Source organism: Rhynchophorus ferrugineus, unplaced genomic scaffold, assembly GCF_030347505.1.
Source record: "Rhynchophorus ferrugineus isolate W39M unplaced genomic scaffold, kcgeb_rfMv2 rfM4, whole genome shotgun sequence".
Lineage (NCBI taxonomy): Eukaryota > Metazoa > Arthropoda > Insecta > Coleoptera > Curculionidae > Rhynchophorus > Rhynchophorus ferrugineus.
The window spans coordinates 53,956,468-53,983,480 of NW_027472583.1; the positions used below are offsets into that span (position 1 = coordinate 53,956,468).

Here is a 27,013-nt window from a genome sequence, read left to right on the forward strand (position 1 = left end):
TTATATTTTCCACTGTATTTATTTCAACATAAATTTAGCTTTCAAACAATAAATAAACTAAAAAACATAGTTAATAATTGATATAATACTGTACAATGCCCATATGTTATGCTACTGAATTAACAAAAAAACTTTGGTACCACATATGCTAAACTAAAATATACATATAAAAATATCTAATTTTGCAAGTGTTAGAAAAATATGTCCAATTTGATAGTGAATAAGGCACCATCTTAAAGATAAATGTACATTGTGGATACAAGGAACGAAGCAACAGCTAAGATAGCGTTGGTGTTGGGTGTTGACGACGCGCTAGCTCCATATTTACTTCGCCCTAAAAAAAGAAAGTCGAGTTTCATGGGATAAAGACCAAATAGGACGAAACTCACACTTTGGCAATAAATATTTGTCACAACAGCAGGTCCGTAGACGTGTATATTTATTGCAATCCGTGGCCATTGTGACACAAAGCTGAGTACCAGTGTAACAGGTATGTGGTATATATGGCAAATATTCTGTAATAAAATTAAATGTATGCTCATCAGTTTATATTAAGTCAGATTATTTGAATTAGCTCATAGGAAATCAAATAAACTTTGCATCATCCACAACAAAACAAACAAAAATATAAGCCCTCTTTGATGTGAAAACATTATGTTTTCTTTAATATAATTTTGTTCGCAACAAAGTTTCAATTACTTGCATCAGATGACAAAAATATATTAGTATTTCTTTTCTCTTCTGTACATATGTATAAAAACATTATTGAATATACTAAATGTCATCTTTCGTGTCATGTCAATGTCAAAATATTTATAGTATTTCTTAATATAATATATAACTGTAAAATGCATTAAACGTTATGTATCAAACGATATATATGCAATCATAGTAACATATATGAGTTAGGTCAGAATATAAAATAATATCCTAGCTGTAAAATTGGTATTTAACATAAGAATTATAATTATGAAATGACATTTTCAATAAAACGATAAAGTTTCCTAAATGTTGTACAATATATCAGTATAATATAAACGTGGCGTGTCAAAAGGAGAGTATGTAATTAGAGTTACAAATGACGACCAAATCAGAAAATAAACTAATAATCTTGTCCATAAAATAAAATAATATAAAAATAGACTTTGAATTGACTGAGGTATTCCCATAATAAATGAATTGGCCGCACTAAATTTAATAATATGATAAAAATATACTAAATATATGTGGAACGTATTAAACGTCATGTGTCAAACGCTGAGCGTACAATTAGAGTAACAAATGACGAACAAGTGAAGAAATTAAAAAATATGCTTTGAATTGACATAACAACTGCGATAATTAAAGGATTTTTGGCGTCATATCTTCTATAAACTGATGAACTATTACGCAAGAATGTTGCTGGACGTGATAAGAATGTGTGAACCTTCGAGGAAATTAAAAGAGAACGAACCCATGATTTGAATTTTTAACGAGCATTATCGTTGAACTGCATACGATTTTTTTAAAAACAATGGCTAGAATTATCAATAACGTATAGACAACTGACGTTAATATTTGCAAAATGATATCGAAATTTGATCTTTGCCGCCCATTTTTGCTGAAGTGGGATGGTGGTTCAATCGATGTCAATATATCAATATAAAATTTACAGGAAAATAGAAGTGAATCTTAGGACTACAAAACGTAACTAAAAAAATTGAGGTTATGGCCAAATTAATGAACATAGATATACTAAAAGTTAGAATATATCATTAAAACATAAAATTTAAAATAGTTTACTGAAATGGAAATACTATGGGAATCACATATTTACAGTTTGAATCTCAGTTATTGTTAAAAACCGAGGTCAGTATAGATAACGATTAGCCACTCGTTGTGAGTGAGATAACAGCATGGTTAAGAAATAACTGACAGCTTTGAATATATCAACACAAAGGAAGTAAACCAAGTGTGACTAAATCATTGAGTCAACAACGCAATTAAAAGCTCAGAAATTCTTGTAAAAGATTTTTTTTGTAAATATAATGATATTTGAAATTACGATTAACGATTATCAGATGTTAAAAACAGCACAATTTCATTTGTTTTCCTACTTGCGAAGTAATCTGAAATATATAGACTATTCAAAATAACAGTGAGATCACGTCATCACCATATCCTATGTATTGCCTATCCCTGATTATAAATTAGTTTTAAAATCAGACAATATTTTCCTTCTTATTTTATTCTAGTTAAAAAAAGATAAAATGCTGTCTGATACTTTCGAACATGTAATCCAATAAGTCTAGAAAATTCACCTCGTTGTCAAATGTCTGCAAAATTCTTCAAACCGTCAGTGATAATAATTAGAGGTTATAAGACGGCTTATTTTGTTATTTGTTTCATTATTTTGTTTAGATTAGAATTTTGTTATATGTCAAGTCAAAATGTACTACAACTCAGAGTTGATGCGGAAACATTGCACCGTTTTAACGTCATAAATTGAGATGACATATATTCGCAGCAACTTTGAATAGACTATATGCCATATTCATCTATAGTCTATTCAAAATAGCAGTGAACTCACGTCATCAATATGTTTAATGTGTTGCCTCCCGCAATTTGTAATTCCATTTTAGAATGAGACAATATTTGAATCAACCTGCAAAATTTGCCCGGTTGTCAAACGTCTGAAAAATTCTTCAAAATATTAAAGTACAGTATATATATCGACAAACGTTATTTTAGCACTTTGCTTGTTTTGATAAATTTCAAATCGCTGCTTATTATTACTCGGATTGAAAATACAGAAGTTAAACAAAACAGTTTGCGCCTCTAATCAGTTACTTTGAACAAGAACGAGATAATAATAACCCTCTTGCCAATAAAATTCGTTAACAACAACAATTTTACTGTTAAATATTAAGTTGCTGCAGTTATTATTGAAAATATTTTAATACTGCTGCAATGAGTATTAGTATGGATACGGTCACTGAAATATAAATTGAAAAAATTAAAAATATAATCTTGGATTCACCGAAAGAAACCCTCCTCATACGAAGAGGATGACGAATCAAGGCCAGCTTGATGTTAGATCTATCATAGATCAAATATATGAAATGTACAAAAACAGTGAGTAATTTTTTCAATATAAACATAATTTAATGGAATTATGTCAGAGGAAACTGTTAGTATGAAAAGTGTCCATAGATAGCTCTTTGAGTGATGTAGAGCATCCTTCCATACATTCTTAGGTAATATAGAATTTAAATGGTGTCAAGATAACCTACGAAGAGGTTTACAGTGAGACAGTAAAATCAAATTAACTTTACAAGGATGCTCTCTAATAAAAGTAAAATATATTACTTGGATATGCAATTGTTAATTAGGTGGATTAGGCCTCCAGGGAATACCACTACCACTACATAAAAATAAGAAAAGGGTTCAATATAAGTATATAAAGAACAACCCTAACCTACAAACTATTATAACTGTATAATAAATTGTAGTTTTATGTGGAAGGACTTAATATATGCATTAGATATACATGATATTAAAATCAATTATATTTTATAACAGTATTTTAAGAAAATGAATTAAAACAATGACGTTTTGGCGTCATCAATTCAGATGACGAGAGATTACACTGTTATAATTAGTTTCAGTGAACAAAAACAAAAAAAAAACAAAAATGAATATATATCTAGAAAAACAAAAAAAATTATTTCTAAAATGAATAGTAGAAACTATCATAACAACACAAATAATGCCTATGGTATATCGATAAAATAATACCAGTTTTACTTGACATCTGTCACAGTGACGTTACATTAAAACTATTATTGCTGAGCCACTTTATATAATATAGTTCAGGCGTTTCCACAAATTGTCGCATAATATATGACTAACACAATGAGAAAACAGCTTTAATTGGTTACTTTCGAGCCACAACAAGGCAACACCATCAAGCGATAGTATTAATTGCTCCTAATAGCATAAGAAACAGCACAAAGTTGATTGATTCTAATTAAAGACGAGTGTGTTTATTGAAAGTACCTTTAGAAGCTGAAAATAGTTACAGCGTTTTGCGAAATATTTGTACTATGACAATACATTTTTTCAAGGAAAAGGAACAATTTAAACATGTTATACGACGTCGAACGTTTGAAAGGGAGAAAGAAGAACCAGAAATACTAAATATTGTATTGTATACTCGAAGTTTTTTGTACATACGTTATCAAGATGTTTAATGTACTGCCTGCCGCACTTTGTAAATTCGTTTTAGTCAGACTTTTTTTTTCAGATATTTTCCTTCTCGTTTTGTTCTAGTTAAAAAGAGACACAATGCTGTCTGATTAGTTCGAACACGTAAACGAATGAGCCTGTCAAGGTCGTCCGGTTGTCAGACGTATGCAAAATTTTTGAAGGCAATAGTGATAAGAGGTTATAACTCTAACCTATAAACTATTGTGTTTGTATAATTAACTGTAGTTTTTAGATGTACTATAATGTTAAAATAAATTATATTTGATTTTTGTTGAATTATTTTATTTAGATTAGAATTTTGTTGTATGTCAAAACCAAACTGTACTAAGACTCAGAGTTGAAGCGGCAACATTGCGACGTTTCGACGTCACAAATTTAGATGACGTATGTACAAAATAACTTTCAATAGATTAAATTTACACCTGTGACATTGTCATATATCAACCCTTACCGTGGAATCTTTTATTACAGCAACAATGATCGTTGATAAGATCCGTGTTGCAATAAAGTTTTTCCTCTTTTGTACATTCCTGGCATCCTGGTGGGGTGATAACTAAAACAAAATATAAATATATAAAAATTTACGTTAAATCTAAATTCAAATAATTGAGGTTATGTTGTAGTAGTTGTAGGTTGAAAATTGCTTAAAAATGGTATTAATTATATCCTACAAGAAATAATAACAATATCAACAAAAAAAAACGTTTTAAAAACACATTCTATTTGATTTGCACAATGATATTGCAAAATGGTAACACGCCAACACAATTTTATCCGTTGCTTAAGATTTTTTTCACTTTATTTGATCACAATATGTGCAATCAATGCCATATATGGCTTCTAATTTCACGGACCAATGATTTTATATAGTCAAACAGTATAATTTGAGTAAACTGTTCTCTAGTTAAACGAATTAAATTGACTATGATTGTCATTAAAACAACTATCGTCGCAGTGCATTTTTTTTAAATATGAGAATTTCAAGGAAAAAATATTCCGACGCGTTTATTTCGAATTCCTTTGTTCGTCAAGATATTGCGGCCAACTAGGACCGGTATTGTTATCACTATGGCAACGGAATTTTTACCCCTATACAAATACCTGTCCGTTTTAACATAGGTTTTTAAATTTGAAATCAATAACGCTCTCTATGGACCTATAAAAATAAAATTATTTCGTAATATATAGTATGATAAGATGATAAGCGTGAATATAAATGTCAGTTTATTTCATCTTTCCATGTGGTATAGCCCCTTAAAGTAACTTTATTCAACTAATATCTTGCACCATAGTAAACAACAAGGTTAAAATAAACATTTTTTTGTTCGTTTCATAGATAGTAACAATACATATCAATAAGTCTCACTTGACTGATTTTATAGAAGAACAAGAACTTAAACAAAATTCCTCCCCGTCTCAGGAGGACCGAAAAACCTATTTATAAATGTATATATAATTTTTTTATTGAGTTTAAACGATAATGATGACCTGCCGTTCAAACACTTGGAAGCTGATTGCAAAAATGTCTGAAGTGTAAGCTCTCAGTATCCGTTTTTGCGTTTAAAAATAACTCCCAATACTTCAGTGCTAATTGAAATCGGCTATTAATTAAGAGTTCAGCGTTAACGTTGAACAGTATAAAATTGAATTATCAATACTTAAATCTTAATAACATAATTACTTCATTTAGAGCATAAAATAACCTAGAGTCATAACTATCACTGTCACTGTCATTTTTACTGTTACTGTTACTATAAAGTATTATGAACGTAAACGAATACGTGTTTCAATATAAGTGTTTATGTGACGATTTATATATTTTTTATTGATTTAAGTTAATTATTTTAAAATAACCCGTATATGTTTTTATAACGGTTTCATACATTATGCCATAAAAAGACAGAAAAATTATGCAACGTAATATTAGTTTGTATAACGTTCAAATGAACAAAATAGATTACTTTGGGGAGCATTTGAACTTACAAAATACAAACCTACATGAACATTTATATAAGCTAAAAAAGAACTGAATTTTTTTACTCAGAACTATTATTATAGATCTAAGTATTTTTAGCAACGGCGATATTTGTTACGCGCGCGTGTTTTGTAAACAAGAAGCATACAATATTTATTGAATTAACCTATAAAATTCTATGCTAAATTGTTCAAAATATTGATCGAAAAGCTACTGTCAAATTATATGAAAAAAATAGGTTAATATTGATCAAACCAAGGGGCATTTTCACACATACGTCAAAACTCTAGAACAGTAATGCAACGCCAACTTTGATATTGTAATAAAATTTTCTATAGATGAGTCAAATAGAGTGAACATATTAGTCATAGTTGATTATATATTGTAGTATTTGAGCAATTTAATTAATATCCGCATACTAATTGGTATATACATATTAATTAGCAATTGACCCGACATATTAATTGTTTATTATGATTATTTATTTAAACTTATGACTCACTAACTAAAATATTTATATCACTTGATCACTTTAACTGTGATCAAATTGCGTAATATACCGATGACCATTCGTAACGATGGTTATCCGACAAGAAAACAAACTTTACCTCTAGCGTAAACGTTTTGCCGTTTTTATATTCAAAACATAACCGCACCGTAAATATTGCGAAATTAGAAATTGCTAAAAGTGTTCCGATCGTATTAACATGCGGTAAGGAAACCAATGTTGACCGCAGGAAAAATCCAGGAAAACGTCATTAAACGAACAAATATACCAAGCATTAATGTTTTCTTTCCTTTAAAAAGTCTATTTAAAATTAAATTAGTTCTAAATTATATGGAAATATACAAATTGACATGAAAAAAGTTAGGTGGGTTCGTGAAAAATGTGAAATTTATTAAAATATTTTTTCATACTAGGGATGTAAGCATATTGGGACGATTAACCCGCGGTTCACCAAATAATAAACTATATTTTGAACTGTTTAAGGACTTTATTCACTTATTTTAATTTATACAGACTACATATGTTACCTCAAACGATTATATTCTTGGAATCTTACAATGCTTACTTTTCCCGCTTATATTCTAACTTAACCTAACTTTTTATAAATGTCACTCACTACAACTAATCACGTCGAGGACATCTGAACTATCTTAACCATCGAAGAAAGAAATATTGCCTATCGACGTATAAATCATATATAATAAAAGCGTCTTTACATATAACGACCGAACAAAGCATTTTTTTGTATAAAAAGGAGTGAAGTTAGTTTAGAAGTCCGTCAGAATTAATTAAAATTAAGAATTTTGTTTTATCATTGATTATCAAAATTAATATAGATTTTGGAAAAATCATCTAGATTAAAGTAAAACACTGATTGACATGACATGACATGACATAAAATGAAAGACGGAGTATATCCCTACTAAGTTGATTCGAGATAACTTGATAAAAACATCTTGTTCATCAATACTCTCAGAAAATCAATTTAAATTTAAGTTATCAATACTAAATTGAAAGGAAAATCAATGAGGTTAGGTTGTAGTAATTGTCAAAATGATTGGAGATGATCATAGAAAAAATAGAAATTTCATGTATAGGCGACCTTGGAGAAATGTTTTGTTTAGTTCAATCAACGGTAGCGCTGCGATCGCAAATTATGATTGGCTAGTTTAAATTCCTGGTGCCGCCACTAACATGGAACGTGATTGGTCGATCAAATTGTGTGGAGTCACCATTTTCAATGGGCGTCCATTTCTAAGTTTGTTGTTTGAAGGTTTTGGTTTTTGTTTAGATCAAGAAATCTTCGTTTTACGTTGTGCATATTTTCTGTTTTACATTAATTATTATGGAGTAATTATATTAAAATTGATGGCAATGCGTCATTGTAGTAAAAGATGTAGTTTACCATGGTAAAAATCCACTACGGAAGTTAAACATCGTTTCCCACAGAATGATCTCGCTCCTTTCCAAAAAAGTAAATAGCAGTAAGTTACCTGGATAAACCACAATGCAAATATATCAACGTCAAATTTAGAATTACCCTTCCTTCACGAACAGGTTGTTGTTGGATGTTGCATATCCAACATTGTTTTTATCAGGTACATAGAAAATTATCTATCTACTACATGTCTGTTTATATATTGTTTGTTTACCGAAAATCAAAACCTACTTATGGAGATGTTTGTAGTAATAAAATTCAATTAATGTACCAAGTTGTTCGTATGCTTGTCAGTGTGAAGAAGTCTTACAAGAAGGATATAATTAAGATAACTGGATTAAAAGTAGTAATAAATACTACTTTTAATTGTAAAATATCCCTAAAGTATTTGTAATACTTTAACTTTTTAGAAAAATCAGTGTTCAATAATTTTATAGTAGAGCTATTGTATATTTAAATTTGATTGCCTTCTTAAGAAAATATTTGTTACGTTGCCGTCAACTAAAAATGTAATTGCTACTTTTAGAGGATTTATTACCTTAAAGAAATCTATTTTGTCTAAATTTACAAAAAAAAACTACATCTGTTTAACAAATCTTAACCAAGATTGCTTAGAGAATTTTGTTGGATCTATTAGAGGTCATGGAACTAGAAACAGCATCCTTCACCTAGTATGTTCGAGAAATCTTTAAAAGGGCTCATCATCACTTCAATTTTTTCACATCATTCTCCCGGAGAAAATTGTGAAGAAGATAGACATATTAGATAACTTATATTCTTTTTTAACGGGAGATCTAGTACCACTTGAGGTTGTTAAATCACCAGTTGAGTCTATATTTTCAGTTGGAGAGAACTTTGCTTTGAGAAAAACAAGAGTCTAATATTGTATTTTAGTATTATTTCAGGCTATTTAACAAAACTTCTGAGAGAGACTACACCCTATATTAAGTAGTTCCACAGATTGAATACTCTAAAATCTAAATATCTTTAAAAAACACATAAATTTTGAGTGTTTTAACTGTCCAATCCATAATGATTTTCAGGACCAAATTTTAAAAGTTATTATGAGGTGTGATTGTATATTTGGTTTAATGAAGTTAATATAATATCAACAGGGAAGGATTTAAAGTTTACTTTAATATATCAAGATAAGAACTCTAATAGATCCCATAAAATTGATGTCACTAAACAAATATGGGAAGGCATTATAGAAAAATTATAAATATTTTAATTTTGCCTAGAATAGAGTTCATAATTTTTTTTTGCTTTTTGTTTATATATAATTATATTATTTACACTTATGTATATTTGTATCGGATTTCATTTTAATAAATTAATTTTAAAAATTAAATTTGATTTTCATTTAAATACTATTGGACGTCACAAAGTAATCAGGTGAAATGACAAACCAATCAAAGCAAAGTATTTTCCTTAAAGGTTTCTACATAACTATTTTAAACTAACCAATCAAATTCACGTTGTCAGCGCCGCCAATGATTGAACTAAGCAAAACTTTGCCCCACTACTTACCATTGGAGTTGCACACCCCTGGAGATGATTTAAATAAAAAAATCGGTTTTATCAACATTGTCAGAAAATCAACGTCAATTTAAGTTTTAAAATATTATTCTGAAACAAAAATAAATCAATCTTTATAGGAATAACGTTTTACTAAAAAAATAAATGTTTAAATGCAAAAAAAGTAACGGATACTGTATTATATCGTTTTACATTGTCTTAATGATAAGAAGAATGAAGTTAGTTATAACAAATGTCAAGTTGTTTAGTGTTACTATAAATATTCTGTTTTATTAAACAGTTAAAAACGTCAACTTCAGTTTCTAAGTCTAGGGGTAAATTAAAATAAAAATATATTGGGAAAATTGCATTAAAGTAAAAACATTAATGAAATCACTTCGTACCTTTAGGTTTTTAAAAAATACAGAATAATTTCAAATTATATTTTGTACAAAATGTTCTACGCCCAATGTTTAGATTGAAAACATTAAATTAAAAGAATATTTTGACTCGATTCATAGTAACATACTAAACCTTTTTAACATCAAATAAGAGTCAAATAAGAAAATTTAAAAAGCCCAAGACTATAAACTATATAGCCCCTTACCTAATATCAAACGTAAATATTTAGTAAAATCGAAATTAACCTAGTATTATCTATGAATCTAAATGCAAGTATTATTGCAGATACTAGTTCTTTATTGTTTCTTAAATACTTTTGCCACCAATGTCATGGTTTTCGAAATTATTGAGTATCAGCAAGCTACTAATTTACTAACTACAAACGAACTGACAAATCAAATTTTTGATTTTTGCATTTTTGATAAATTGTTTTGCATCATCGCTTAGCTATTTTGACTTGTTTAAATTGGTCACAAAGACAAAACAAACATTTTTTTTGCGCTTCCGATCAGGTCATTTTTATACTTTACTGGGTGTTTGTTGAAATATGATTATTCAATAATCACAACTGCAAAAGATATGATGCACATCAAGTGTTTGAATCCACTAATCTGTAAGATCTCTTTAAGATATTTTCATATTATTATAATAATATTTTTGTTACCGGCTTGGTGGCGTAGTGGTAAAGGCGATGGGACGGTCCTCCTACTGTTGCGATAACTGGTTCGAATACTGTTGGGGCATGGTCGTAAATTTATGTTTGTGATTGTTAAAAATGTGTGATTGTTCTAGGCAAGAGTGTAATATCCGACAAGCAAAATGATCCCAGTCACGCCAGTAACCAGGCTGGGTAAAACCGGATGTCTTCTGGGGTGATTTCTAAAGTTGGTCACTCGCCAATCGTTGGGCTTAATGCTGAGGACCGTGGTTCGAAGCCCACGTTAAACTTTAGGTCCAGTCCAGATTAACCCATAGTTGGTAAAAGGAGACTTTAAAATATATATAAAAAATATTTCTGTTAATAAATATATGTGATTTCATCACAGGTTCGAAATGTAAAAAGAAACGGAGTAGATATAGTCTGGAATATTTTTTAAATCTCATTTTTCAATTCATATTCAATTTCATTCAATTCATTTTCATATTCAAGTTGGTACATAACTTGGAATTTACAAAACTTATTGAAAGAGCTTTTCTGTCCATTCTATTCAAAAATATATATACAAAACATATTTTTAGCTTTTAGTTACGTTTAGTTTTAATACTATTGACTAATAAAACTTGATACAAATAAATTATATGACGTGCATGGCTTTTATATTTGTTTTTACAAACCAATCAAGCTTCGCCTATCAAGGATGCCAGCGCCCTCACGCGGCGCAAAAAAATAATGTTTTTCTATATTTTTTACTACATTACACTCTTACACTTTTTAATTCAACTTATTTAACTTATACTACATTAATAACAATATTATTATTTTTTTATATGAATATTAAAGTCCCTTTTACCAACTAGGGGTTTATCTGGACTGGACCTACAGTTTAACGTTGGCTCCGAACCGCGGTCCTCGGCATTAAGCCTACCGACTGGTTAATGACCAACTTAGAAATCACCCCAGAAAATATCCGGTCTTACCCAGCCTGTTTACTGGCGTGTCTAGGACAATCACAAACATAAATTTACGACCATGCCCCAGCAGGATTCGAACCCGCGACTATCGCAACAGTAGGTGGACCGTCCTGTCGCCTTTACCAAGTCGGCAATATTATTATATTGTTATCCGGTATAAACATCCTGATAAATCATATTAACGGTTGTTTTAATTGAATTCTCACTTTGTGTTTATGATGTTTATGTAATAACGATATCTGTCAGTAAAATAAGGTAAATGTAAGGACCAGGAAATATTTATTGAAACTGTCAAAAATATCATGATGATCCGGAAAATTTGATAATCTTGACAAACAGAGAATTAACGGTGCCATTTGCAATACTTTCGAAAATGTATGATGATGCTACCTCATTATATCCTGACTAATTTTGGTATGGAGAAAAGAAAAGATAACGACTACCGTACGAAATGACTAAATGTCTATAAACAAAAAATGTCAACAGCTGCTAACCAACTTAACCTAACTTAAATTTTATAGTCTTGACATTTCTCTATATAAAATAACTGTGTTCCATTTAGTATCAAACATTTTTAGAAGCTTATGGTGATGTTACATCGTCATATCCTAATTGTCGGACTTGGCTTCAATGATTTCAAGGTGGTGGTTCTGATGCCAATGTTAATGGCTTGACGGACTAATTAAGTTCGAAGGCAATATATTACAAGACTTATTGGATAAAAATCTAGCTCAAAATATTTAAGAAATTTCAGACAGTTTTTTGTTGTAAATCTATGTCTGTTGTTGTTTTGCAAGAAACAGCACCTCAATGATGTCAGGAACAAGATTGCTTTAGATTATGTTCTCTGAGATGATATCTAAGTTGATCACTCGCTAATCGGTAGGCTTATTGCCGATAACTGATACAGAGCCGACGTTAAGCAGAATTTCCACTGTAGATGAACCCTAGTTAGTAAAATGAAGAGTAAAAAGAAGAGATTACAAGTTCTAGCTCTGCATTTAGTAGCAGAAGTAAGAAGCGAAATACAATTAATTGAATTAATAACTTTTGCAAAAAAGGTTCAGCAATAGCGAGCAACATACGGAACCCAGAAAATTCAAAAGCTCCCAATGATCCGAAGCGTGGGAAAACGCAACAGTTGGCTGGCAAGGTTATGGCATCTGTATTTTAGGATACGCATGGAATAAGGACAATCAACAGCGACTAATACATAGCATTATTGGACCGTTTGAAGGACTAAATCGGCGAAAAACGACCGCATTTGAAGAAAAAGAAACTGCTTCTTCACCAAGACAATGCACCGTATCACAAATCAGTGAAAACGATATCAAAAATCCATGAATTGGGCTTCGAATTGCTTCCTTGTCCACCGTATTCTCCAGATCTGTGCCCCCAGCGACTATTTTCTGTTCTCAGTTCTCAAAAGAATGCTCGCTGGCAAGAAATTTTCGTCGAATGAAGAGGTGATCGCCGAAACTGAGGCCTATTTTGAAGCAAAGGAAATATCGTACTACAAAAATGGTATCGGGTCGCTATAATCAGTGTATCACCCTAGAAGGGAATTATGTTGAATAAAAAAACTAATTTTGGCCAAAAAAATGTGTTTTACTATGGTAAACTTTTCAATTAGGACTTTTCAATTGACCTGTTACGTTTGTTTATCAGATAATTGTGCAAGCTTATTCAGTTAAATCATTAAGTAAAATTAAATTATCACTATCTAGAAATAGAATAGTTCTAAGTTCTAAACAAATGTGTATGTAGAATGTTAGTTCTTGGGTACATTTAAATTGAGATGGCGCCTTAAATATAGAATTCATGTCGATACAATAGCCAATTCCTAGTATGTCTAGAAGCAGAAGAATAATAAGTAGAGGGTGTTGTATGTAGGCTGTTCGGAAACTAAAAGTGGTGTTATTAATTCCGTCCCGATATTAACAAATAAATACTGTGTATATATTAGGTGTTCACATGATTTTATTTTTGTTTTGTATATAAAGCTGCAGTGCAAGACAAGATTCTTGAAAGAGTTTCATAGGGTGTTATACTCTGCTCCTAAATTTATCTAAAATGGGGGAAGACAATAATGAATTGCTGATTGAACGAAATGAACTTTTCTCGGTAAATATCAATTCGCACTCGGACAAAAGAGTGATAACGATGATTTCCTGGTCCTAACAGAAAGAACTTGCGGTCTGTGTCATTAAGCAATATAAAAGAACAACTTACTCGAATTGATGTCGGCATTTAAAGCATAATTCTTCGCCTGTCCGTATGATATCTCGTGCTCGATAACGTATTCGTCATATTTGTGGTCGTCTTTGATAGCGGGATTTGCCACGACACAGCGGGCCGCTAATCCAAACCAGAGAATGACGCAGTGGGACAATCGCAGCGACGTCATCTTTCATTTTGTTGGATGGAGGCGACCGGCGGTCCAGTTCGAATCCTGCAACATTCAACGGAACAGGAGTGATGACGACGTTGTCGTTTAATTGCTCTTAATTTTAATGGAGGTCAAACTGTCACCATTATTCGGTTGATTCAGTTTTTTCCACATTTTCACTGGGTTTAATTAAGATATTCATTTAATGGCTAGTTATTTCAAACAGGCTATGAAATATGTGTTGTTGGCTATCTATTATTTGTACTAGTATTATTACAAGAATAAACAATAAAGATATTCGAAAATATTGTATTGTTATGCAAGGGTTTTTTGTTGTGTTTATTAAGGGCTTATATTAGATCTAGTATAAAAGAAATCTATTAATTTTCTATTAGTTGGCTGTAATAAACTGTATTTTACTGTAACTGGCATGTCACACTAAAAAATCTAACTAATCTAGTTTTTGACAGTTTTACACTTTCACTATCACAAAATATAGAAATACAGAATGCGTAATGTAATTATATTCTCACCGTGCATCGAAGAGGAAGGAGGGGAGGAGAACTAGAGGGTGCTATCCCCGACCTGAACCGAGAAAAACTGGTTCAAATCGAATAAATTATTTCCATAGGATTTTGCCCTAGGGCAAAAATTGTTTTGTATAGTATAACGGTATGTAACTTGAATTTCGCACATTCTTGAAATTGGGAATTGCGTTGGCTAGCCCCTAAGAGTAGAGAGGTAAAAAAGTTGAGATTTATAAGCCAAAAAATTTTAAATAAAAACCCCACGAAAGTAAAAAATGGTGAACTTAATGGAATCCTTTATGAGCTCCTAACAGGTCAATTGAAAAGTCCCCGGTCTATCATAGTAAAACATTTTTTTTTGGCAAAATTAGTTTTTTATTCCACATTGTTCCTTTCAAGGGTGATACTCTGATTATAGCGATCCTCCAACTTTTCGATACCATTTTTGTAGTACGATTTGTCTATTACTTCAAAATTTTTCGAGCATTTCTTCGAGAACAGGAAATAGTCGCTGAGGCCAGATCTGGATAATACGGTGGATGAGGAAGCAAGTCGAAGCCCAATTCATGGATGTTTGCCATCGTTTTCACTGACTTGTAACACGGTGCATTGTCTTGATGAAGCAGCACTTTCTTTCTCTTAAAATGCTGCCCCTTTTCGACGATTTCGTCCTTCAAACGGTCCAATAATGCTATGTAATAGACGCTGTTGATGGTCCTTCCTTTTTCAAGGTAGTCAATGAAAATTATTTTATGCGCATCCCAAAATACAGACGCCATAAACTTGTCAACCGACTGTTGCGTTTTCCCACGCTTTGGAGCGGGTTCATCGTGTGCAGTTCACTCGGATGACTGTCGATTGAACTTCGGAGTAAAATGATGGAGCCATGTTTCATCCCTTGTCACATATCGATACAAAAACTCGGGTTTACTACGCTTGATCATCTCCGAATCAACAACTCGTCGTTGTTTTTGGTCAAAAGTGAGCTAGCGCGGCACCCACTTTGCACAGGGCTTTTCATATCATTTTTTGGATTTTTTTAAAGGTTTTAGTCAGTAACAACCTCATTTGGGCATCCACTGCGTTCACCGTCTTTGGTGCCTATTTCACCACGTCTAAACTTAGCGTACCAATCCTTGATGGTTGATTTTCCTGGGGCAGTGTCCGGAAACTCGGCATCAAGCCAAGTTTTTGCTTAAACTGTATTTTTCCCTCCAAAAACCAATATTTTATCAACACGCGAAGTTCCTTTTTATGCATTTTTTTCACAAATGCGTTCAAAATGCTATCATTCACAATCTAATGATCCAACAGTTGTCAAATTTATAGACGCATCTTTTGAGGGTTAAGGCTAACTAAAAAGCATATGGATTTAATTTTAGTAGTGCCACTTATGTGTCAGGCCGGGGACTTTTCAATTGACCTGTTATATCAAGCTTTCGAGCAGGAAGGTTTATTTTTTGTATTTCACACTAGATAATTATGGGAAGTTGTTCACTTCCGTCTAGGAATGCCTACATCTCAACTAATACACTCATGTTGGGGCAGTAAGACTTCAAATATTCTTCACTTCATTTCAAAAGTTCTGGCCTTGGCCAATTCCACCACGTATCAAAGTATAAGTTGCTTTTACCGACATAAATTCGTTATACATTCTCAAAATATCTCTCTATACGGTGGTAATGAGACTCATAAAAACCAACCATGGGCCCAAGGGTTCTAGAGTCAAGGCTAAAGAACTTCCGCAAACACTTCTTCATTCCAGTTCGTTCCTTGGAGCATTTTATTGTGGTCTGTAAACAGTCAGTAGCTATTGGCTATAGACCAAAATCTCGCTTATTTTTCTTTCTGGGTTTCTTTTTGTAAACTCATAGCGCTATGCAGTATTTCGAAAATAAAACGAGTATATGAAGATTTAGAAAGTTTAGATGGCGTGACCTATGCCCGGTCTGAGACTCATTGAGCAAAACGTTATATTTTAATAGAATTAAATTAATGTTTTCGAACCTTATGAAGTAGACTTGTAGGGTAAGTCGATCTAACAATTTAATTTTTAGTATGAAACGTAGATATGACGCGATATTGGTTTGACAAAGATCCCATCCCATCCATTCTCATACTTTTTCAGCATCCCCAAACTGTGTGGCAGTCAAATAATAATACATGAATCTAAACAAGTAGTAATCAGAAGGCGGTATGCCTACTGAGTACACTAGAAACGACAGACCTTTTCATTCGAGCTGATTTTATCTTCAATCCACTAAATCTTTAAAATGTCCACAATATTTTGCGTCAGCATCACCATAAGTTTCTAGAAGTGTTTGATGAGCTTCGGCATCAGATTTCTTAAAATCCAATAACAAAACAATTTACAACAATGCTTCGCATTTTCACCAATAGATATTGCTGATGACAACACATAGTATATCCAGAAGAAGTTTTGTATATATGTCACAAACATGTTTAATGTATTGCCTGCCGCAATTTGTAAATTCACTTTAAAATCGAACAATATTTTCCTTCTCATTTTACTCCAGTTAAAAAGAGATACAATGCTGTCTGATAAGTTTGAATGTCAAACATATATTTTGCATATGTTTGACATTCTTCAAAACAATAGTAATGAGAGGTTATAAATCAGCAAACGTTGTTCTAATGCTTTGCTTGTTTTGATAAATGTCAAATCGTTGCTTATTATTATTCTGATTGAAAATGCCGAAGCCGGACAGAACAGATTGCGTCTCTAATCAGTTACTTTGAACAGGAACGAGGTAATGGAGGCCCCCTCTTGCTAGTAAAATTCGTTAGAAAGGTAAGCATTTTTACTGTTAAATATTAATTTGCTGCGATTTTTATTGAAAATATTTTTAGCGTGTTGCAGCTGCACTGAATATTAATATGAACACGGTTACTGAAATATCTCGAAATGAAAAATGTATTCTTTAATTCACCGAAAAAAAAACCGTTCTCATACGAATCAAGATCAGCTCGATGTTAGCTCTATCAGAGATTCAATACAACCATAATTTTATACAATTATTTCAGAGGAAACTGTTAGTCTAAAAAGTATCGAAGAGGTCTAATGGAACGTCCCGATATTTCTTTAAAAGAATATAATTCTTAAAAGCATATAATAAAATGAAGGAAGACTTACTATTTCAATTTATGTATTAAATGAGACATGAATATTTCAGAATGGCACCAATATACTCATGGCAAGAAGATAATAAAAATAGTGCTATGACAACAAAAGTTGATAAAAAAAGTTAAACGTTGGAATAATAATTGATTAGGTTTTATTAGTCATAACATTTATTAATAATTCATTGCAGATATATAGTATTATATGCTGGAAGCAGGGATGGTTACTAAGGCTTTCGGTTTGGATGATCTCGATAAGACACATAGAAGAATAAAATGATAAATGATGAAATTATGAATAAATGTTGGATAGATAGGAAATTAGAATTTATCGTAAAAAGTAGCATATTCTCTTTATATATCTATTAGTTAGAGAGTATATTCTCTAATGAAAGTACAATGTATTACTTGGAGAGATAAAGAGAAAAACAGTGATATCAAGATGTCTTTACAAGGAAACACTGTACCGAAGGAAATTAGAACTTAGCGTAAAAAGTAACATATTCTCTTTATATATCTATTAGTTAGAAAGTATATTCTCCAGTGAAAGTACAATGTATTACTTGGATATAAAATTGTTAAATAGGTAGATTAGGCCTCCAGGTATACAACTACAAACGCATCTAGAACTCTAACTCATAGATAGCATGGAAAAGAGTTCATTGTTAATATAATCAAACACTACTAACGCTAATGGTAGGATCTTGTGCGTCTACCTCCCTTGATTTCGTTGCACGTCCATTATTGTTGGTGTCAGGGTATAAGCTGGTGCGTTGCGCGCTACTTTCCCTTCGTACCGTGTGCACATGTCGTAATTCATCCTAGCATAGTTAATCATTGATATCAAGCATATTCTCATATAAGTAGCATATTCTCTTTATATATCTATTAGTTAGAGAGTATATTCTCTAATGAAAGTACAATATATTACTTGGATAGATAAGGAGAAAAACAGTGATATCAAGATGTCCTTACAAGGAAACACTGTACCGAAGGAAATTGGAACTTAGCGCAAAAAGTAGCATATTCTCTTTATATATCTATTAGTTAGAGAGTATATTCTCTAGTGAAAGTACAATATATTACTTGGATATATAATTGTTAAATAGGTAGATTAGGCCTCCAGGTATACAACTACAAACGCATCTAGAACTCTAACTCATAGATGGCATGGAAAAGAGTTCATTGTAAATATAATCAAACACTCATTTCATTGCACGTCCATTATTGTTGGTGTCAATAAACTAGTGCGTTGCGCGCTACTTTCCCTTCGTACCGTGTGCATATGTTATACTTCATCCTAGCATAGTTAATCATTGATATCAAGCATATTCTCATATAAGTAGCATATTCTCTTTATATATCTATTAGTTAGAGAGTATATTCTCTAATGAAAGTACAATATATTACTTGGATAGATAAGGAGAAAAACAGTGATATCAAGATGTCTTTACAAGGAAACACTGTACCGAAGGAAATTAGAACTTAGCGTAAAAAGTAACATATTCTCTTTATATATCTATTAGTTAGAAAGTATATTCTCCAGTGAAAGTACAATGTATTACTTGGATATAAAATTGTTAAATAGGTAGATTAGGCCTCCAGGTATACAACTACAAACGCATCTAGAACTCTAACTCATAGATAGCATGGAAAAGAGTTCATTGTTAATATAATCAAACACTACTAACGCTAATGGTAGGATCTTGTGCGTCTACCTCCCTTGATTCCGTTGCACGTCCATTATTGTTGGTGTCAGGGTATAAGCTGGTGCGTTGCGCGCTACTTTCCCTTCGTACCGTGTGCACATGTTATACTTCATCCTAGCATAGTTAATCATTGATATCAAGCATATTCTCATATAAGTAGCGTATTCTCTTTAGATATCTATTAGTTAGAGAGTATATTCTCTAATGAAAGTACAATATATTACTTGGATAGATAAGGAGAAAAACAGTGATATCAAGATGTCTTTACAAGGAAATACTGTACCGAAGGAAAATAGAACTTAGCGTAAAAAGTAGCATATTCTCTATATATATATCTATTAGTTAGAAAGTATATTCTCCAGTGAAAGTACACTATATTACTTGGATACATAATTGTTAAATAGGTAGATTAGGCCTCCAGGTATACAATTACAAACGCATCTAGAACTCTAACTCATAGACGGCATGGAAAAGAGTTCATTGTAAATATAATCAAACACTACTAACGCTAATGGCAGGATCTTGTGCGTCTACCTCCCTTGATTTCATTGCACGTCCATTATTGTTGGTGTCAATAAGCTAGTGCGTTGCGCGCTACTTTCTCTTCGTACCGTGTGCATATGTTATACTTTAGTAGTTAGTTAAAAAGTAGCATATTCTCTATATATATATATCTATTAGTTAGAGAATATATTCTCTAGTGAAAGTACAATATATTACTTGGATATATAATTGTGAAATAGGTAGACAACTATGCCTCCAGGTATACAACTACAAACGCATCTAAAACTCTAACTTATAGATGGCATGGAAAAGAGTTCATTGTAAATATAATCAAACACTCATTTCATTGCACGTCCATTATTGTTGGTGCCAATAAGCTAGTGCGTTGCGCGCTACTTTCTCTTCGTACCGTGTGCATATGTTATACTTTAGTAGTTAGTTAAAAAGTAGCATATTCTCTATATATATATATCTATTAGTTAGAGAATATATTCTCTAGTGAAAGTACAATATATTACTTGGATATATAATTGTTAAATAGGTGAATTAGGCCTCCAGGATATATAACTACAAACGCGTCTAGAACTCTAACTCATAGATGGCATGGAAAAGAGTTCATTGTAAATATAATCAAACACTACTAACGCTAATGGCAGGATCTTGTGCGTCTACCTCCCTTGATTTCATTGCACGTCCATTATTGTTGGTGTCAATAAGCTAGTGCGTTGCGCGCTACTTTCTCTTCGTACCGTGTGCATATGTTATACTTTAGTAGTTAGTTAAAAAGTAGCATATTCTCTATATATATATATCTATTAGTTAGAGAATATATTCTCTAGTGAAAGTACAATATATTACTTGGATATATAATTGTGAAATAGGTAGACAACTATGCCTCCAGGTATACAACTACAAACGCATCTAAAACTCTAACTTATAGATGGCATGGAAAAGAGTTCATTGTAAATATAATCAAACACAACCCTAAACTGTAAACTATTATAACTGTGTACTTAATTGTAGTTTTGATAATGTATGCATTAGATCTACTATAATGTTAAAATAAATTATATTTGATAACAGTATATTTATTTAATTATTTTATTTAGATTATAATTTTGATGTATGTCAAAACCAAACTGAACTAAAACTTAGAGTTGATACGGCAACATTACGACGTTTTGACGTCACAAATTTAGTTGACGTATGTACAAAACTTCTTCAGATAGACTATAAAAGCGCCTAATAAATAAATGCTCCATTCTAGCAATCATACAGTTAAAACTTCAGAATCTACGGTGTCAAAATAATGTTACCACCTGTCATGTATGACCATTTCATCACCGGTAAATGAATAATTCTCTAATTTCCTGTCGACTCTATTAGGGTGGTCTTTTAATCGATTTTTGCGATGATATCACCTCCGTGGATGCACCTTCGTTGACTGAATATAAAATCAACTTTGTCCAGTTCTTGTGCTTTCGCCACTAAAATAACCCACTACGTAATGGTAATATGAATCTTCTTTTTAATTTACAATGCACGTGGCGGTTCGCCTGCTGCTTCCTGCACTTTCGCAAGGCGCAGGATTCCCGCTTAATGGGCAGTGATTTAGACGTGCATCCTCATTATCTGTTCATAATTTTTATTGCAATTTTTCTATATTTGTTTTTCTTTTGTTCTGGCCTAAAACGAAGCGGTGGAGTGCATGACGCATACCTGATCATGGAGACTTGCCCTGGAGTGACAAGTTGGATCAGGTTATATGGGACTGCCTCTGCAATACACTAAATCGAAATCGCCTCACAGTTGACCCCTACTGCTACTGCATTAAATTTGGGGATATGGCATCCGCTGATCGGGCATCCGTTATTGGGCACGAGGACCCGGCGATTCTATTGAACTTGAGTTAACACACGACTGGATACTGTTATATGGGGGCAAAAGTTATGACTCCATCGACGGATGAGGTTGTTTTAGCCTATAAAAGGGGGAGGTTAGCAGTGACGTGGTGAAGTCCCCAGCAGGTCGACCAGCTCGCGAACAAACGCGCTTTCAGAAGAACTTGAGCTGAGTTGTTGTTTGTCGAATGATTGAGATATGAAGTGCTTGATTTCTGGAGTGTCAGTTTCACTATGAATTTGATTATTTCTGACAAACCATGGAGCGTTTAAGATTCTCCTGAGGAGCTTATTTTGGAAAACTTAAAGCCGTTTTACCTGGTTGGGTGTAACAAACTTAAAAGTAGATATCACATCCGTATAGGAGTACAGACGAAATTAACATCTTGTAAAATAACCATTTTATGGAGATGGGAATTCTGCTAGAAGGGCAAATCAGAGAAGGTAGCAGGTTGCCCGAGTCTTTTTGGATTGCTTTCTGGATTTGGGAATGCCAACTAAACCGTCGGTCGAAGTGGAGACCTAGGTACGTGACGTTATTCAGCCATGGAATTTTTGCAGTGTATATGGTCATTATTGAATTAAAAGGAATCCCCCCATTTCTATGCATTTTTATGCATTTCATTTATGTATTTTTATTACAATAAATAAGATAAATACCAATACCCTTGTTAGAGAAAACATAAAATCAATAACCTTCAAGGCCCAAGAAGAATTAAGACTAGATGGAGGTTGAAGCCTAACCCTGTAAAATAATGTAATAATAACAACTGATAGGTCACAACACATACAAAAAACCTTAAACAGATGGAATATCACATTAATAGACTATGGAATGATAATGAATAAAAGCAAAGAAAAATAATTGTTATGGGAGAGCCAGAGGTAATAAATATTCAAATAGGATGTTGGAATAGAGACTGGAAAGTACATATTAATAGCTCCAAAACGGTAATTATATCACTTGGTGGATGCTCGATTCCTCAAGCACAATCGGCTGAATACCTCGGCATACATCTCGATGGTAGGCTAAATGGGAAATATCATGTTAGGAAAAAAGCAGAACAGATTAGACCGAAAGTCAAGCAAATGTATTAGTTAGTCGGAAGATACTCTCAACTTGATCTAAAATCAAAGAGATTGGTTTATCAGTATATTATAAATCCAATTTGGACTTAACATCAAACCAACTAGTAATACAACGTAGTAAAACCATAAATTTGTACTTCGCTATAAGTAGAAAAATCATTAATAAATAAGAAATATCAAGTACAACTAAAATGCAAGTGTCCAGTGCAATTTATGACCCTAACATTGGTACCTATATATGGGTATTGTCAAAGAGAAATAAAATAAGTCAGAATACTGAGCGGTGTAACAAATACGCACAAAATGAGAAGTAAAGATATAAAGGAATCCTCAATAGTGAATCTTAGAAGAATTCATAGAAATAGTTGGTGGGGCCACACCTTTACAGCGCATGGAGCTCACAGACTGGTAAATAGAATAAGGGAAACTAGGACGAAGAGGTTACAAATCAGAAAGTGACACCAAAACAAACCTGAGATGAATGTAGATGATGAGATGAATTTTATCTCAATGATTTGATGGAGTTTAGGATAATTATTAGGGTTAAATACCTGATATATAGTATGTTCAAAGTTATTTTGTACATGCGTCATTTAAACTTGAGACATCAAAACGTCGCAATGTTGCCGCATCAACTCTGAGTTTTAGTTGAGATTGGCTTTGACATACAACAAAATTCTAATCTAAATAAAATAATTGAACAAAAATGTTATCAAATATAATTTATTTTAACATTATAGTATATCTAAAAACTACAGTTATACAGCCACAATAGTTTATAGGTTAGAGTTACAACCTCTTATCACTATTGCTTTCAAGAATTTTTCATACGTCTGACAACCGAACGACTTTGACAGGCTCATTCGTTTACGTGTTTGAACTAATCAGACAGCATTGTGTCTCTTTTTAACTAAAATAGAGAAGAAAAATGTTGTCTGATTTGCGACGAGCGATACATTAAACATCTTGATGACTTATGTACAAAAAAACTTTGAATATGTGCAATTGGAATAAAGTTAAAGCTTCCGCCAAAACGGCCGTACTAACCATTTAATTCAGTCACTGCCGTAACTCTAATAGAATTGTCAAAAAGAAACCAACAGGTAACCCAGCATATAATTAAAATTGAATGTGTTAATTAAGCAGTACACAGTGAAATGCAAATGTATCAGTTTCATTGATATTCATTATTCAAGCTGAATTTCAACGCTTTTTTCTAATCTTTATTATTTTTAGGTCATTATTACTGTTGAGATACGGTATATCTTATTTACCCATAACCTCCTTTTATATTTCTGGTAATATATGGATCACTTAATGCAAAAACTTCTTAGCCACTTCTTCATAAGACTAAAAATAATTTGTGGTTATTGGTATTACGCGTTATCGGCCGCATTAAATCATAGTCACATGGAACAATGTTTAGTAAACACGAGAGCCAAAGTAGAAAAACAATTACCGTACTAGAGCTTGTGTGTGTTTTTGTTGCTACGCAGAATAATTTCTCTAAATACCACCCTATGTCTTTATTGCCAGTTATGGCTAAACTATTTGAGAAATTGATTGTGAACCTATTCTTGATCCAAGTAAGCTGAAACCATCTTATCAGTTTGGTTTCAGGAATGCTCACTCAACAATTGACCAAGTACATCAAATTACAGATGCAATTGAAAAATCTCTAGAAAATAAAGGTGTGTGCTCTGCTGTTTATCTTGATGTTGCACAATATTTTGAAAGAGTATGACATAAAGGCCTTCTATATAAAATAAAGTCACTTATCCCTCAACATTTCTACCTGCTATCAAAATCTTTATACTTTTATAGAATTTTGAAAATCGGCCCATAATTGACGGAGAAATCGGCGAACACACAACACAACAACATTTTAAAAAATATATAGCCGAACATAGAACCTCCTCCTTTTTCGAAGTCGGTTAAAAATATAATAACCCTCGCATTATAATTTTTAGATTTAGACCAAATTTAATTCCTAACTGTAGTTCAGTTCATTAAACAGTGTATCGATTACTTTAGATATGTTTGTTGGTCAATGTGCATCTGTATTCTGATAGACAATTTTCAGGGAAATGTTGAAAACTGATGTTAGGATGCTCATTATTGAAATTCGTCGAATAGAACCAACCAAGTGACAATAAGATACAAAAATTAAGTTTAGGGAACCAACCGTTGTTAAAACAGCCACTGCAGTCTTTTAACTGAATTTATTCCCCACAAATAAGTACTCAATTTGCAAACTTGTGCAAATATGATTTAAATAGCAAATATAATTAAAAAACAACACATGGGCCACTCTATATTTGTACCTGGTACAATCAAGTGAACTACGTTTAACACCACAATCTACAACACAACTTACAACCAAATGAAGGAATAATCGTAATTGAGTTATTTTTGATAATAAAAAAATAAAAAAATAATTTAAATAGCATTGTTAAAGAACCAACAAATGGGCCACTCTATTTTTGTACTCACTCTAAATTTGTACCCCTGGTACAATCAAATCAACTACGTTTAACACCACGATCTTCAATCAAATGAAGTGACAAAGATAATTGTGTCATTTTTGATAATAACAATGACAAAAACAATTAGATTTTTAACTATTGACATCACAAAAATATCCAACATTGTTCGTTCAAGAATCATGTGATAAAGGAAACGAAATAAAAGAAGAGAAAATATTCCCAAATAATCAAAGTAAACTAACTTTTAGGGAAGTATATTGCAATATAGGTTAATATATATTAAAAAATCTAAATAATAACAGAATTGCAATTAAATTCTAGCCCACTGATTAACAACATTTATTTTCCTACTCAATGTGTTTTTTAGTTTAATATAATATGATTGATGGACATTTTAGAATAATTAAATTAAAACTGTCGTTGAATTTTTATATATAAAGTGACACCGAAAAAATAAACAAAAGACTTAATGAAAATTTCCGTGTTAGTGAAATTATACTTAAACTCGTTTTTAAACAAAAAAATCACCTTTTGCGTTCTCTAACACATCCACGACTAATACAAACACTGAGTCCTACGTAAATCCATCTGTTCACTGTTATATTGATAATCGATCTGGGAAAACTGGAACTATTACGTCTAACGCCTAAGACGCTGGTGAGTTCAGCGTCGCGACGCCAACCGAACACCGTAACTGCAGCGCGAACAGACCCTACCGGATCAATCGAACGAAACACACGTAAAAATCGTAGTATCCATGGCGAGTATGATGGTGGGGCCACCATAGGAGTGGTGTTGGAAGTGCGAGAGGGGGAGACACCACAAAAGACTGCCAGGTGGTACTCAACTCACCTTCGTCCTGATAAAATTGAATTCATTTTATTCAATAAATAACGGCCTATTTTATTAACAAATAATTAATTTTGTTGTTAATTTTGCATATTCATTCTAAATATACCCATTATTATCATATAAATTTTAAAAAAAGATATAAAAAAGCACCTGTGCCTTTAAAAACGTCAAAATTATTTTAAATAATCTTAACCCTACTTTGTCAAATATTTTCAACTTATATTAAAACGAATTATTTTTAAAAATACATAATGTAATATGCCTTGATATTTGAATTGATGCGAAAATAATCAAAAACAAAAATTATAACCGCCCCTTTGAAAAAAGGTCCCCTTCCGCCAATCTATTATTCATAGGAAAAGGGTTATCAACCCTATAGACAGAACGTCTCTGCTGTTTAAAACCGTTATAAAAATCAATCTATTGAGGATTTCTTTTCAGTCGTAGAACGTTCAAGAAACTTAATTGACATTTCACAGTTAATTATCTATCTTAATGACAATAGGTTGACAGTGCTGATATCAAAAAATATTTTATGAAAGGTATAATGATCTTAAACTTCCAATTTTAGTATTTTACGTTAATTTTATATGAAATAATTATATTCTATTGTTTACCTTTATCTTATTTTCAGAGTATGATTCTAGTATGACATATTAGTAAATCTAACTTTTTTACCAGTAACTCTTATAAA

General features: G+C 32.0%; 1 protein-coding gene and 1 long non-coding RNA gene across 2 annotated transcripts; one reads left to right on the forward strand and one right to left on the reverse strand.

The window, feature by feature from the left end:
• LOC143196260 (uncharacterized) lies at positions 1-26,209 on the reverse strand. Its single transcript, XM_076403920.1, has 5 exons — positions 25,996-26,209; positions 13,954-14,173; positions 4,700-4,801; positions 390-515; positions 1-334 (listed from the first exon to the last, which is right to left on the reverse strand). The coding sequence occupies exons 2-5, from the start codon at positions 14,126-14,128 to the stop codon at positions 234-236; spliced, it is 504 nt and encodes a 167-aa protein (XP_076260035.1). The 5' UTR covers positions 14,129-14,173; positions 25,996-26,209; the 3' UTR covers positions 1-233.
• On the forward strand, positions 3,921-4,518 carry LOC143196261 (uncharacterized). Its single transcript, XR_013005713.1, has 2 exons — positions 3,921-4,233; positions 4,286-4,518. It is a non-coding gene; the product is annotated as an uncharacterized LOC143196261 (long non-coding RNA).
• Positions 26,210-27,013: the final 804 nt, after the last annotated feature.